This window comes from Mauremys reevesii, linkage group 13 (genome assembly GCF_016161935.1).
Source record: "Mauremys reevesii isolate NIE-2019 linkage group 13, ASM1616193v1, whole genome shotgun sequence".
NCBI classification, from domain to species: domain Eukaryota; kingdom Metazoa; phylum Chordata; order Testudines; family Geoemydidae; genus Mauremys; species Mauremys reevesii.
Window position 1 is genome coordinate 20,815,120 of NC_052635.1, and position 14,583 is coordinate 20,829,702.

Genomic DNA, 14,583 nt, shown 5'->3' on the forward strand with positions numbered 1-14,583 from the left:
CACAGCTGGATGACCAGCGCTGCAAACTACCAGCGCTGCAAACCGTAAGTGTAGCCATACCCTGAAACCTATCAAGTTTCCCAGTCATTTTACATGCCTTAACACAGATTTTACTTTACTATTACTTAATTTTAATAATCCATTTTCTTAAGCATTTCTGTTTTAGATTCCACACTTTCCATTCAGTTTCAGTGGATTCCAATTTTCATGATATAAAGATGTTCAACTTCTAGATGTTTAACTTTATTATTTTTGTTTCAACCACACTTCAGGTTTTTATAGTGATCGCTTTAATACGGACAGCATCTGAGGAGACTTACTGTACCATCTGGGAGTTGCTGCTGGGCTAATAGTGGCTGCAGAGGGAAAGTTTTTGATGGATTGAGATACAGATCTAAGTCCCAGTTTTCACGGCATGAGATCTCTCAGTTTTGACCTGGCCATAGCAGAACAAGGTAAATGTGACACTTATAGAATAAGAACTGGTATAAAAGGTATAAGGTTCAGAGACGGGCTATTAGGATGATTCGAGGAATGGAAAACCTGTCTTATGAAAGGAGACTCAAAGAGCTTGACTTGTTTAGCCTAAACAAAAGAAGGTTGAGGGGGGATATGATTGCTCTTTATAAATATATCAGAGGGATTAATATTGAGGGAGAGGAATTATTTAAGCTTAGTACCAATGTGGACACAAGAACAAATGGATATAAACTGGACACTAGGAAGTTTAGACTTGAAATTAGACGAAGGTTTCTAACCATTAGAGGAGTGACGTTCTGGAACAGCCTTCCAAGGGGAGTAGTGGGGGCAAAAGATCTATCTGGCTTTAAGACTAAGCTTGATAAGTTTATGGAGGGGATGGTATGATGGGATAGCCTAATTTTGGCAACTGACCTTTGATTATCAGCAGGTAAGTATGCCCAGTGGTCTGTGATGGGATGTTAGATGGGATGGGATCTGAGTTACTACAGAGAATTCTTTCCTGGGTGCTGGCTGGTGAGTCTTGCTCACATGCTCAGGGTTTAGCTGATTGCCATATTTGGGGTTGGGAAGGAATTTTCCTCCAGGGCAGATTGGCAGAGGCCCTGGAGCTTTTTCGCCTTCTTCTGCAGCATGGGGCACGGATCACTTGCTGGAGGATTCTCTGCAGCTTGAGGTCTTCAAACCACAATTTGAGGACTTCAATAACTCAGACGTAGGTTAGGGGTTTGTTATAGAAGTGGATGGGTGAGATTGTGTGGCCTGCATTGTGCAGGAGGTCTGAATAGATGATCATAATGGTCCCTTCTGACCTTAAAGTGTATGAGTCTAAGAGCATTATTTACTGTCTAGACCAGAAGACTCAGAGTACAAGAGAACAGAATCCGGGTTCCCTCCACCTACCCCATTTTTACTTTGAGATGAGAAGTGTTCCTCCTCATTCTGAGCAACGTGTGCATGCTCTTTGGATAGTTTTGGTATTTTTTTAATCCTTGCATTTTTTTCCCTGAAACATTACAAACAAGTCAGAACCTAGTGCTATAGGTGTAATTTAGATTGCTCTTTGAAATAGAAATTACCTGCACTGTGTCTAGAAGTGACCATTTTATTTATCATTGTCAGAAAGCACTTCCGCATTAGTTCTTATTAGAGCTCTACACCAGGCAGCACTTCCTTTCCCAGTCCCTATTGTCAGGAGATTATGAAGTTGCCCACAGAAAATTACATTACAAATTACAGATTGACATTTTTCATGCAGTGGGATGTTTGTTGAAAAAGGTGTCAGAATGTAATTAGGGAATTATCAGATAAAGGCATGTGTGACAGAACACTTCTTAAATTAGTTTTCTCCATGTAGGTGTAGTTTGGCCTTTCCTGTACATTCTAATAATCTATATTTGTTGGGTTTGGTAATTTCATGTAGCTATGCCATTTGTCCCATAATTACATGGGTTGGAGCCCTTAAGCATCCAATCTAAAATCTTATGCATTTTATAAAGTGCAGCTAAAAGGTACATAGTAAATGACATTTGATGGGTCTGACACAATCCAGAGAAAATATCCTACTTAGCTAGTCAGATAGGATGGTTACGTTAATACCTCATGGCTGGAACTGACGTGCTGGCATCAAAGATAATGCCTACAGTTAGATACAAATAAATGTCACGACACCAAAAGTGAAAAGAGAACATGGGGAAAAGTGATCTGGCCCTATCAAACAAGAATACAAAAAAATCTTCAAAGAACGGAACGCCTGGATTCTGCACGTTATAACCCAGAGCAAAATACACACTAGCAAAACGTGTGCAGTTTCCTCAAGCTGTACCACTAAGAAATATTTGCATCATCCCATAGCTCTCGCAGAAAGCAAAGCCATGAAATGTATCTGTTCACAGGCGAGTTACCACCTTACATTTCTATTAGTACTTTGTGTGGAAAGGCTTTAATAGTCCTAAATTCATACATTTCAAGGCCAAAGGGACCATTATGATAATTTATTCTAGTATGACCTTCTTCATAACAGAGACTACACAATCTCACCCAGTGAATTTCTGCATTGAGCCCACAACTCCTGGTTACGCTATAGCAGATCTTTTAGCATATATCTACACTGCAATTAATAACCCACGGCTGGCCTGTGCCAGCTGACTTGGGTTCATGGGCTGGTTTAATTGCAGTGTAGATGTTCAGGTTCTGGCTGCAGCCTGGGCTATAGTACCCTTTGAGGGGGGAGGGTCCAGGAGCTCGGGGTCCAACCCGAGCCTGAATGTCCACACAGCAATTAAATAGCCACTTAGCCCAAGGTCCACGAGCCTGAGTCAGCTGACACGGGCCAACCGTGTGTGTCTAACTGCAGTGTAGACATACTCTTAGAAAGACACCCAATTTTTGACATCCAATCAGCAAGTACATCGCTACCTTGATATAACACCACCCAATACAACATGAATTTGGATATAACGCAGTAAAGCAGCGCTCGGGGGGGGGGGGGGGGTGCGCATTCCAGTGGATCAAAGCAAGTTCAATATAACATGGTTTCACCTATAACACGGTACGATTTTTTGGTTCCCAAGGACAGTGTTATATTGAGGTAGAGGTGTACTAGAATATTGAGACCACCTTCCTACCTTTTGGAAGGAAAAACTGCATACACAGTACCTGAGATAGCGTTTACAGGATGGTACATAATGAATAGTTTTATCAATTTAAGCTACTGGAAGAAATTTAGTATGATTAAATACAATTCCTCAAGCCTGAGTTTTATCAGAACTGTCACTTGTGATCATTAAGGATCCCATGGAACCTTTCACAAGTTGCCTAGACCTTGATTTTGCTATTTAAAAAGATCTGCAGCAAAACCCCTGTACTACAGTACTACACTGGCTCAGTACTCACTCTGAGGGAGGAGAGCCACCTACTGACTCATGAAACCTACTTTCACACTGTTTCTCATTTACCAAAAAAAAGTCTTTTTATATCAGTAGTGGGACATTTAAATATAATAGATCAGGGCAAGGCATCTAAATACATTTGAGGGTGCTCAATAATTTAGTTAAAAGGGAACAGACGCCACTAAATACAATTTACCGTAAGCTTATTTTTCCCATACTTACTCGTGATGATCACTAAAACTCTGAAGAAGCCTCAAAAACTGTATCTTTAAAGTAATGTCCTACAAAAAAAAAAAAGGATGAAAAAAACTTTAAAATATGTATTGTACATATTACAGCATCATCACTAACGATAAGCAGAGAAGAAATAGGTATCTCATACTAGGCTGGAGTTGGAAATCTCAAGACTGAAAAAGTATTTAGAACATCTTGAGTGTGACAAGCAGTTGGAATAAGGAAGGAACGAACTTCATCATTAGTTTCCCAAAACGGAAGAGACTGGAAAGGGTGATGGGATGTGTGCAATTTAATAAAGCTACGCTTATTTAAAATAAATAAATACATACATACATGCTAAGTTTACCTCCAAGTTTCCAAGTATAAAGCAATGCTTCGTACCTGGTATCAAGGCTCTCAAAATCAATGCACTACAGCAACTCCAAGGGAAAAAAGTTTACTACAACTGTAGTATCTAAATTACCATGCCAAAATGTGAAATTAGGGTACTCACTGGACTACAGTCACAGTTTTGGTTATGCCCATGCAGAACAAGGGCTGATGCCGAATGTTTTCTCCAGATCAGTTTGTCAAACAGGTTATTAAGGCCAGGAATCAATTTGAATTCTGCTATCATTTTGTGAACCTGGACAAGAAAAGAAAAGGAAAATATTAAACTTGTCTGGTTGTTTCTGGTGCCTTCATAAAGGGGAAAAGGGCAATTTAGAACACAGATGGGTATAGCTACATCATCTCGTGTTAGCAGAGACACTGAAATGCTTTACTGAACAACGCGGGTTTTACTCCACACAAAAGAAGTGGTGAATCCCAAGGGGAAGACTTCAGTCTCTCCAAGAATTAGTTGTCCACTTCCACTGAACAGAAACATTTGATCCAGTTTCTTTGGAGACAGCCTAAACTGATGCTTGAATTTATGGAGGTTCCTCTGAAGAAGAATGAACATGGGGAAACAGCACACTCTGGAAGAGGAAATTTAGCACACTGAAGGTAAAGGGACACCCAACTATATCTCTATTCTAAAAAGTTCTTCCTGTAACATGTTAGTGCCAGTTCCCTAGTGTCTTTTTCTGCTGATCCTAGATCAGGCCACTGATTCTAGGGTGGCTCTTTGCAGGCAGGAATGGAAAATGCCACAGGCACTATTTTCAAGTGTCCTAGCATGTGATACTAGGTGCAGTGGAAAATGCTGTCCTGCAGCACTAGCAGGGAACTGACCAGTAATGCACAAGCAGCACACGCTTTAGTCAGCAAACCAGTATGTTTTTCCTAATGCTTTCCACACTCCACCCTCCTTTTTAAAGAAAAAAAAATGCAGATCATCTCTCAAGCACACCTCTCTGCCTGCCAAGGCCCAGATGTGAGACACCATGTGACAAACCCAGACTGAGGGAGTCAGTCAGTCATGCAGGAAACTTATGCTGTGGGATTTCTTCCTTCTGAGTAAAGGACTTCAATTAACAGCTCAGATTCAGGATTCTCCATTTCTGATGTAAGTGACTTGGGGGGGGGGGGGGGGGGGGAGTTAAGGCCAAGTGTGCATGGAATGTTGGGAGCTTTGGGACTAAAATGAGCAATGCCCCCGGAGATGAGATGAAAGTCAGAGTTCTACTCACAAGCCTGACTAGGACAGTCTTGTTCCTGTGTGCCCTCCCCTACCAATGCCAGGCTCCCTCTGGACTCTCATCACCAACTCTAGTAGACTGTTCAGTATTTTAGTTACCAGTTTTATTAAAGATTGTGGATGATGCAAATTATAACCTTTCAAAAGTATTAAAAGAGGTTGACAGGTATACAGGGCAAGGGCTGTATTATAAATACAGCAGAGTTGAGACAGCATAGGTTATGAGTTACAGGAAGTAGAAATATTTTATTTTTGTTTCTTAAAGTCAGTCCATCTCATTTGCCCCATCTTTTCTCAAATAGTTCAGCTGTTTAGATTAACCCAAGCAGCAGGCCATTCCATGTTTCTTAATTTTATTTGGATCAATCATTTTCATAGCTGGCATTCTGTTTATGAGTCATAGTACTGAAATCCACGGACTGCTGCAGTCACATTTTGACACAATCTCAGTAAATTGGGACATTTCCCTAACAGGGAATGAGGGATCCTGTTTTTGCATCAGTTTTCTAGCACCACACATGAAGTCTACCTCAGCAGTCCCAGAAAGTGGAATCCTGCCAACATTTTATTTGCACTCTGTCCAACATTTCAGTCAGTCTTTTACCTACCCCCACCTCCGCTTTGAGATGCTCCCACACACCAAGAGCCTCCTGCACAGAGCAAGGGACTCTCCCAATCATTTCCAGAGACACTCATGTAAGTTGACAATACCTGCCAGCAGAAAGTACTTTGGATGCACTAGCCCCTCACAGTGGCCAGTATGGCACCACTGCAGCAGGGTGAACTATAAAATGCAGACCATGCATGTGAAAGGAGCAGCTCCCTTTTGTCTCCACCAGTGTTCATTGTTTAAACAGGAATCAGATTCTGTCATACTCAGTGCCTTTGTGTCCTGTGCCAACCAACACACCCCTAGACACTTTCCTGCCTTCTTAATGTTAGCCTGCTGAACTGTAAGACCTAGCGGAGCTAATCTTTGCATGCTATAACACCCATAAACCATAAGGGTTGACTTCTAATTTCACTGTCCCTTCTAGAGGCCCCACATAGCTTTATAGTTCAGTTTAATGCCAGAACAAATCCTATTTTACACTACATGCTTCAAATCCTCTTTGGCATCTTCCCACTGCTGCTCAGATTGTGAAGACAGTTTAATGCCCATTTCCAGTTCTCGAGCTCATTATGCTAAACCCCATCACACTTCCTCTTAACATGTACAGCTTGGCTCCCCAAGAAAGGAGCAGGTAGAAAAGCAGAGTATCTTTCACCACTTAAGTAGAACCTTGTAATACAACCTAAAGAAATATGCAAAGTGACTACATGAGGGTGTGGTTATAATTACAGGGCATTTAAAGCCAAGAAATGCAGTAAAGAGCCACTTCTCTACTAGGGTGTGATCATCCCAAGGTAGCAGTGAAATGTGGTGACTGTCACTGCTAGCACTACAGAGAAGAATTGAACAGTGTACAACATAACCAGGAAGAGAATTTAGAGAGAAGCTTCAGTACCAGAGAATTTAGTTTATTAGAATGTTCCCTTACTGAAAAATTAAATGCCTGTTTACATTTTCTCATAAGCGATCCAAAAAGAGTTTTGTAACCTCCTGACAACAGCGTAATTCTGCACGGAATTTCTGAAGCAAGATCTTTGGTTGCCCAAATTGGAAGACTGAGGTCACAAACCTATGACCTTTAATCCCTGCAGCCTGGCAACTGCTGATCTACATGGTGAAACAGCAGAGGGAGAACACATTGTTTTCCTGCTGGTATTTCTTAGCATAGAGGAATTATAAAGTAGTATTTCCTTACAATGTGTCTTGATTTCAGGGGAATGCTTGCTTCTCAGACAACCATGCTCAACAAAAATAGTATTCAAATGGACACCTGTATGCAGCAAAGTTTGCACCTTATGATAGCGAAAGGGGTTGGGGTGGGATAGAAATTGGAGGCAGCTTTTTGCAGCACATTCATGTATACTATTATCCTTGCAATGGAAAAAGGCAGAAATGATGTCTTTGAACTACACAATACCCCTTCAAAAATTGAAGAGCCTTTCACAGAGTCCATGATTTTCTTGATGCCATAGCCCCAGCCTGGATGATGGATGGATAGATAGATAAAGTTTCACCCTCTCTGTATATCCTTGAACTATGAACTCCATGCAATAGGGACTGTGCTTTGCCCAGAAAGCAGCTAAGCGTACAACGGGTATTACCATGAACAATTCTTCTGTTCATTTTCATGTTCTTTTGTATCCATATGTAGGTTTATAAAGTACTGGTTATTTGTGATTATAGGATTGTGCTTAAAAATGTGTATTTGTTTGTAGAACTCTCTCTAAATAAAAGAAGTGTTTACAAACCTCACCATGAGGACTAGAAGTAAAGGAACTCTATATGGGAAAGTACCGAGTAGTTTCTAACCACTGACTCCAATAGAGCTTCACTAAACAAAAACTCGAAGCACACGGTGGTGGGTTCAGGTAGGCTAAACTGAATGCTTGGATTTAAAGAGACAATGGCTATTCCATGCACACATGACCATTTAGGTAGACACTCACCTGATTCCTCTGTCTCCCCATCAGCAATACACAGAGAACATACAACACCTCCAGCTTGTACATGATCTCATGCATGATCTTCATGGACTGTGGAAGCTGAGTTCTTGTTGAGGTGTTGGCTAATCCACTTTCATCTGAAGATTCTAAATGAGAGATCAGAGACATGAGCCTGAGGTGGAAAGGATTGGTTACTGCTTTATGTAACAGCAAATACTGCAGTACTGCAAACGTATGACCAGCACATTTGCTTGAAGATCTTCCTAGCAAAACTGAAAATGTGTCATGAGACTGAAATAAGCAATTCCAAGTTATTTGAGAGATGTTTTTCTCACTATGGGAGATGCACCATTGAGGTTTATATTAGGACAGTGTTAGGATCCTTACCTCAAATATTTTTTTTTAAATAGCTCACCTTCTGATAATGAGCCAAACAGCATTTCATACACGAAACTAATGGATTACAAATGTGAAACTCCTAATGACTATGTCACTTCTTTTTCCCTTGCTCTCTTCTTTGTACACAGGAAATCATGAATTAGGGGTGTGATTTTCAAAAATGCTCAGCTTTGGCCTAACTCTCCTCTAACTATCTCCAGTGAGGGTTACAGGTAGGTCAGTGCTGAATGCTTCTGAAAATACTGAATGCTTCTGAAAACCTATTCTGTAAGTATAATGTTGAAGGACAGCGCTAAGAACGCAACATGTTTGGGATGCAATGGAAGCCACGATTTGGAATTATTTAGATCACAAAATTGACACACTTTAAATAAAACAGGCTAGGATTTAAAGTTAGACCCATCATGGTGACTTAAGGAGGTGCAAGTCATGCTGTCCCCATACTTCATTTTTGTGAACCGGTTAAACATGCATGAATGCTGGGAGGCATGCAGCCAGAGTCAGAGAGACGCTCACATTGCCCAGAAGAGGAAGTTGCAGCCCTTATTCTGATGATCACAGAGGATCCAAGATCAAGAGCTCTGCGAACTGTGTGTACTCTTTTTCTGAGAGTTCTCTTTTATGGGGGGGGACGGATAGCTCAGTGGTTTGAGCATTGGCCTGCTAAACCCAGGGTTGTGAGTTCAATCCTTGAGGAGGCCACTTAGGGATCAGGGGCAAAAATTGGTCCTGCTAGTGAAGGCAGTGGGCTGGACTCAATGACCCTTCAAGGTCCCTTCCAGTTCTAGGAGATTGGTAGATCTCCAAAAGAAAAAAAAAATAGTAGCAAGCTTTCTCCACTTTACACTAAACCAAAATTGTGCACACATACCGAGATAGCACACTGCTCAGAGACAGCTACTTAATTTTGTTTTAGTATATTTGCAGGATTTTTAAATAAGAGTTTTTGCCACAATTCTGATCAAGTAGGATCAAGAAGACAGTTGCTTCTATGTATCTTCAGAAGCTACGTAAAATTTGGGGATCTAGAAAACAAACTTATAAAGGTCTACTACACTAAGGAGAGTACGTTTTGGGGAGAGTATTTCACCTCTTGTGTTATACAAGTGGTCAAACTAAGAAGATCAGAATGGTTTCTTCTGACTTTATAATCTACGTATTCCCACAGTGAAGGGAGTGTATGCCATTTTGATGGCAATACTTCAGGGCTTACATAACATCTTTAAACAAACATAAAAAGGGGGAAGGAATGCAAGCAAAAATAGAGAAAGAATGGGTTAAAGAATATTTCAATAAATTAGATGTATTCAAGTCAGCAGGGCCTGATGAAACTCACCCTAAGATACTTAAGGAACTGGCTGAAGCAATCATGACACCATTAGCCATTATCTTTGAGAGAACACATGGAGGACAGGTGAGGTTCCAGAGGGCTGCAGAAGGACAAACATAGTACCTATCTTTAAAAAGGGGGGAATGGAGGGCCTAGGGAACTACAGACCACTCAGCCTAAGTTTGATACCTGGAAAGACAATGGAACAGCTTATTGAACAATTTATAACTATTATCCTGTGCTTAAAAGGAAAAGCCATCATGGATTTGTCAAAAACAAACCATGCCGGACCACTCTAATTTCCTCTTTGACAGAGTTACTGGCCTAATAAACGGTGGGAAGCAGGAGTCATGATATATCTTGAGTTTAGAAAGGCTTTTGATACAGTACCCCATGACACTCATAAGCAAACTAGTGAAACGTTGGTCTAGATGAAATTACTGTACACAGGGCCGGCTCCAGGGGTTTTGCCGCCCCAAGCAGTCAAAAAAAAGCCGTGATCGCGATCTGCGGCAATTCAGCGGGAGGTCCTTTGCTCCGAGCGGGAGTGAGGGACCTGCCACCGAATACCTGAAAGTGCCGCCCCGCTCCGGAGTGGCCGCCCCAAGCACCTGCTTGATAAGCTGGTGCCTGGAGCCGGCCCTGACTGTACATTGGGTGCACAAATGGTTGAAAGACTGTACTCAGAGTAATTATAAATGGTTTGCTGTAAAACTGGGATGGTTTATCTAGTGGAGTTCCATGGGGGTTAGTCCTTGGTCTGGTACAGTCACTATTTTCACTAACGACTTGGATAAGGGAGTGGAGAGTATGCTTAGAAAATTTTCAGATTACACCAAACTGGGAGAGGTTACAAGCACTTTGGAGCACAGGATTACAATTCAAAACAACCTTGATAAATTGGAGGATTGGTCTGAAATCAACAAGATGAAATTCTATAGTAAATGCAAAGTACTACATTTAGGAAGTGGGGGGGAAATCAAATGCACATGTACAGAATAGGGAGTAACAAGCTGGGTGGTAGCACTGCTGGATCACAAATTGAATGAGAGTCAACAAAGTGATGCAGTTGCAAAATGAGACTATCATACTGAGGTGTATTAACAGGAGCGTTGTAAGAAAGACATGGGAGGTAACTGTCCTGTCTACATGGCACTGGTAAGGCTTCAGCTGGAGTACTGTGCCAAGTTCTGGGTGCCACACTGTAGGAAAGATGCAGACAAATTGGAGAGCGAGTCCAGAAGAAAGCAATAAAACTGATAAAAGGTCTAGAAAACCTGACCTGTAAAAAAAGGTTACAAAACCCGGGCATGTTTAGTCTTCAGAAAAGACACTAGATGACAGTCTTCAAATATGTTAAGGGCTGTTACAAAGAGAATGGGGACCAATTATTTTCTGTGTCCACTGAATGTAGGCCAAGTATTAATGGCCTTAATCTGCAGCAAGGGTGATTGAGGCGAGATATTAGGAAAAGCTTTCTAACTACAAGGGTAGTTAAGCTCTGGAACAGGCTTCCAAGGAAAGAATGACGGAATCTCCGTCATTGGAGATCTGGTTGGACAAACTTGTCAGGGATGGTTGAGGTTTACTTGGCCCTGTCTCAGCACAGGGGGCTGAACTTGATGACCTCTCCAGGTCCCTTCCAGCCCAACATTTGTATGGTTCTAAGTCATCTTAATTCATCTAAGTCATCTGGAGATAGCAGCTAAGTAATTTGTTGGAACAATTAACAGTTTATCAAAATTACTTACCATTGTGTGAAGAGGAATCACTGAGTTGCCTGAGCATGGAGATGGATGCAAGAATGCTTGGATTCTAATCCCAATGCTACAGCCAATTTGCTGTGGATTTGAGCAAATGGCTTAACTTGTGCCTCAGTTTCCCCCCTCCCCCTCTATAAAATGGAAATAAAACTCTCCTACCTCTTGTGAGAGGGATTATGAGGGCTGTAAGCATAACACTATATAAGGAGCTCTTTGGACAGCTGAAATGTTATCTCTGCAACAGGATATATTGATTAGTACAAAAATCCACTCACCACCTTGCAGTAAAATAGGAGACAGATCTAAGCATACTGTGCTCAACATGGTTTTTGGGTTTTTTTGGAAGGGGGAATAGGGAGGAGAGAGAAGCGAAACCCACCTATTCTACAAGCCATAAAGCAAAACTATAGATTAGTAAACAACAGATACCTGTGCTGCTCTGCTCTGCCTCCTCATTTGCTACCCGCATCAGGGCATCAAGAACAAGTGCATTGTCCAGCCATGTGTACCACTCCTCTAACTCCTGGAGGAAATTTGAAGTACCCGTTGTTTCTGATACTTTCCTCGTTGCCAGTTTGCATAATCGCTCAACAAAGCCTGGAATATTCAGGAGTGTAGCTACAACAGAAAAACAAAACAAGTCAACAACCAACAAAAGACTCCATGCCAGATGGCAAATTCACTTTTCAAAATGCTCCTATCAAAGTATACAACAGTGTACTCAAAAGGTATTCTATATAGCTGACAGGATCCAAATATTGGATTTCTTGATCAGCACTCAACAGCAGCAAGAGGGAAGATCCTTTTGACAGTCACGAAACATGAAAACCTAACATCACCTGCCAGGAGATTCCACTGCTGCTGTCTGGAGCCCAACAGCTCTGCCTTTTTTTTTTAGTTGTTTCCAAATCCCAAAGGTCATCATTCAGTTGTGTGTTATGAGGTGTGGTTCAGAGGAGGAGGAGAGAGGAAAATGTGGGTCCTGTGACATTGGATGTTCAGGGAGAGAGGTTCATCCTCTTCTCCTCCTGATGACTGAAGAGTGAGATTCTGGTGCATCAGGATCAGAACCTCAGTCCCCCTCCTGGGGGGGTACTAGCTGATGGAATGTTGGGATGATGCACAGTCCACTTTTTCTTTTTTTTTCTTTTTTTTTTTTTTCCACCATAGGCACCCATGCAGAGTAACAAATTTGGCTCTCTGGTATGATCTGTCTCTCTCAAAAGCACTGCAAAAGTTTTGGCATCAATTCCTGTTCCTTTTCCTGTTGCACATTGTGTTGCAGCATGTGTGCAGTTGGTGTATCTTGTCCTGATCTCCAATTTTTCTCCCAATTCATTTGAATAAAGGTGATAGGCTTTAACCATAGATACCATTTATACTAAGTTTTTTAAGTGCAAAAGTCACTTCACCACAAACACTAACACACACATCACACACTGCACTGACTCACTTCTGCTCTGCTGCTCAAAACATTTTGCAATGACAAAAAAAAAAAACAAAAAAACAAAAAAAATGAACACACTACAGCTGATACTGTATAGGATTTGCAGCATTATGTAGGCATGATATATGACTTGATGTTCTGACATCATCATTATCATTGCATATGACATTCAATGATTCATATCATGTCATTATCATTTTGCATATTCATTCATATTTTTTCAATGCATATTCATTGTTTTGCCTAAAAGCAAAATTCATAGATTCAGTCATAGATTTATTCATTTTATATTTTAAAGATTTATTATTTTTTATATTTTTCTTAATTCCCACTCCTCCCTTATATATATCTTTATCACTTCTCCTATTCCCATAAACAATAAGGGTATCTATACTGACCCATAGCAATAATTTGAAAACTTAAGCCAAATTCTAAGTTTAACAGTATTTTTTTTATTTTCATTTTAGAATTATTTTGGCTGTAATTAGACATGACAGGTTGGTAAAAAAAATCATTTTTAAAAAACTGATTTTTTTAAGCCTAGAATGTCTGCTAAATCAGCATGAAGCGATGGAAACAGCTACGAGCATGGTTGAGAGCTCTTCTTGTTCAGATCATCATCAAGTTGCTTCATCACTGAGGTTCAGCCTGTTACTGTCCCATTTAAGTTCTCAGCCATTTTGACTATGAATTACACCCATGCGACAGCAAGGGCTTTCAGCTACTAGTTTCAAAATTACCAGAGGCTCTTATAATTTGAGTTTAAGGCCTAAACTTACTATAAACTACTTGCTTAAATGATTTTAATAAGTAAATAAAGTCTGCCATGTCAAGAGTCCTAGTCCACTCCGATATCAGAAGTAACTCAACCAAACACCACCCTTACTCAACAGCTAATTAGCAGGCAACAATTTCACCGGTTGTATGAGGAAGACTGCATAGATGATGAATTACCTGGCCCACTGCTACAGTTCTTCAAAACCATCCACAGGACTACAACCAGTACATACAATAGCCTCAAACACCCTTTGCCTCACTGGAGCACCCAGTCCTCATTTGACACCTGCACAAAATCTACACAAAAAACTCTCCCAGGACAACACAAATACAACCACCCACACACCACCACAATCAGCATGTAGAATAACCCAACCATAACTCTGAACATCTGCTAAGTCAGTGTGATGTGATGGAAACAGCTACCTGTATGCTTGAGAACTCTGTTTAAAATATCACCAGATTCCATCATCACTGGGATTTGCAGTGTTACTGTCCAATTTTTAAGTTCTCCACCTTTTTTTAAAACAACAAAAACACACCCACACACCCCTTTACAAATTACATCTGTGCAACAGCACAGGTTTTCTTCTACTAGTTTAAAATTAAACTCAAATTACGACAGCCTATGTTATGGCCTAAACTTACTATAACCTATTAAAATAATTTAAACAAAACAAAAACATCCACGTCAATACATTCGCTACTGAAGTTTTAAAGAGAGGCAGACCACTGAACTGGTGGAAGTAATTGGATAAGGACCTGGAACCAGAGTTTGTTAAAGTGTTAAATTGGCTTTAACAGTAGTTGCCTCTTCTGCAGATGCAAAGTTAATTTTATTTTCATTTCACTTTATTCAACTAATTCAGTTCAACGACCAGCTCATTCAAAATTAAGAAACTGATTGGGAGTTGAAAAAGCAGGAAAGCTTGTTTTCTTTCTCCAATATATTAAAAGAAACTGAAAGAGAGCATGGTATCTACTAGTTCAAAAATCATGAAGGACATGGTGATCAAACAATCAGTACAATTCACAACTACAGATAATACTTCCTTTGTTTAATAAATCAATTAGTTTTAAAT

At 40.5% G+C, this 14,583-nt stretch overlaps 1 protein-coding gene across 2 annotated transcripts in view; it reads right to left on the reverse strand.

Moving 5' to 3' along the window:
* Nucleotides 1-14,583, reverse strand: part of LOC120380913 (transient receptor potential cation channel subfamily C member 4 associated protein) — a 72,316-nt gene that overhangs the window by 20,904 nt on the left and 36,829 nt on the right. For both annotated transcript variants that reach the window (XM_039498821.1, XM_039498820.1), the window contains exons 8-11: nucleotides 11,707-11,895; nucleotides 7,789-7,931; nucleotides 4,102-4,233; nucleotides 3,594-3,652 (exon numbers count right to left, since the gene is read on the reverse strand). In XM_039498821.1, coding sequence (XP_039354755.1) covers nucleotides 3,594-3,652; nucleotides 4,102-4,233; nucleotides 7,789-7,931; nucleotides 11,707-11,895 — 523 coding nt within the window. The remainder of the gene's footprint in view (nucleotides 1-3,593; nucleotides 3,653-4,101; nucleotides 4,234-7,788; nucleotides 7,932-11,706; nucleotides 11,896-14,583) is intronic.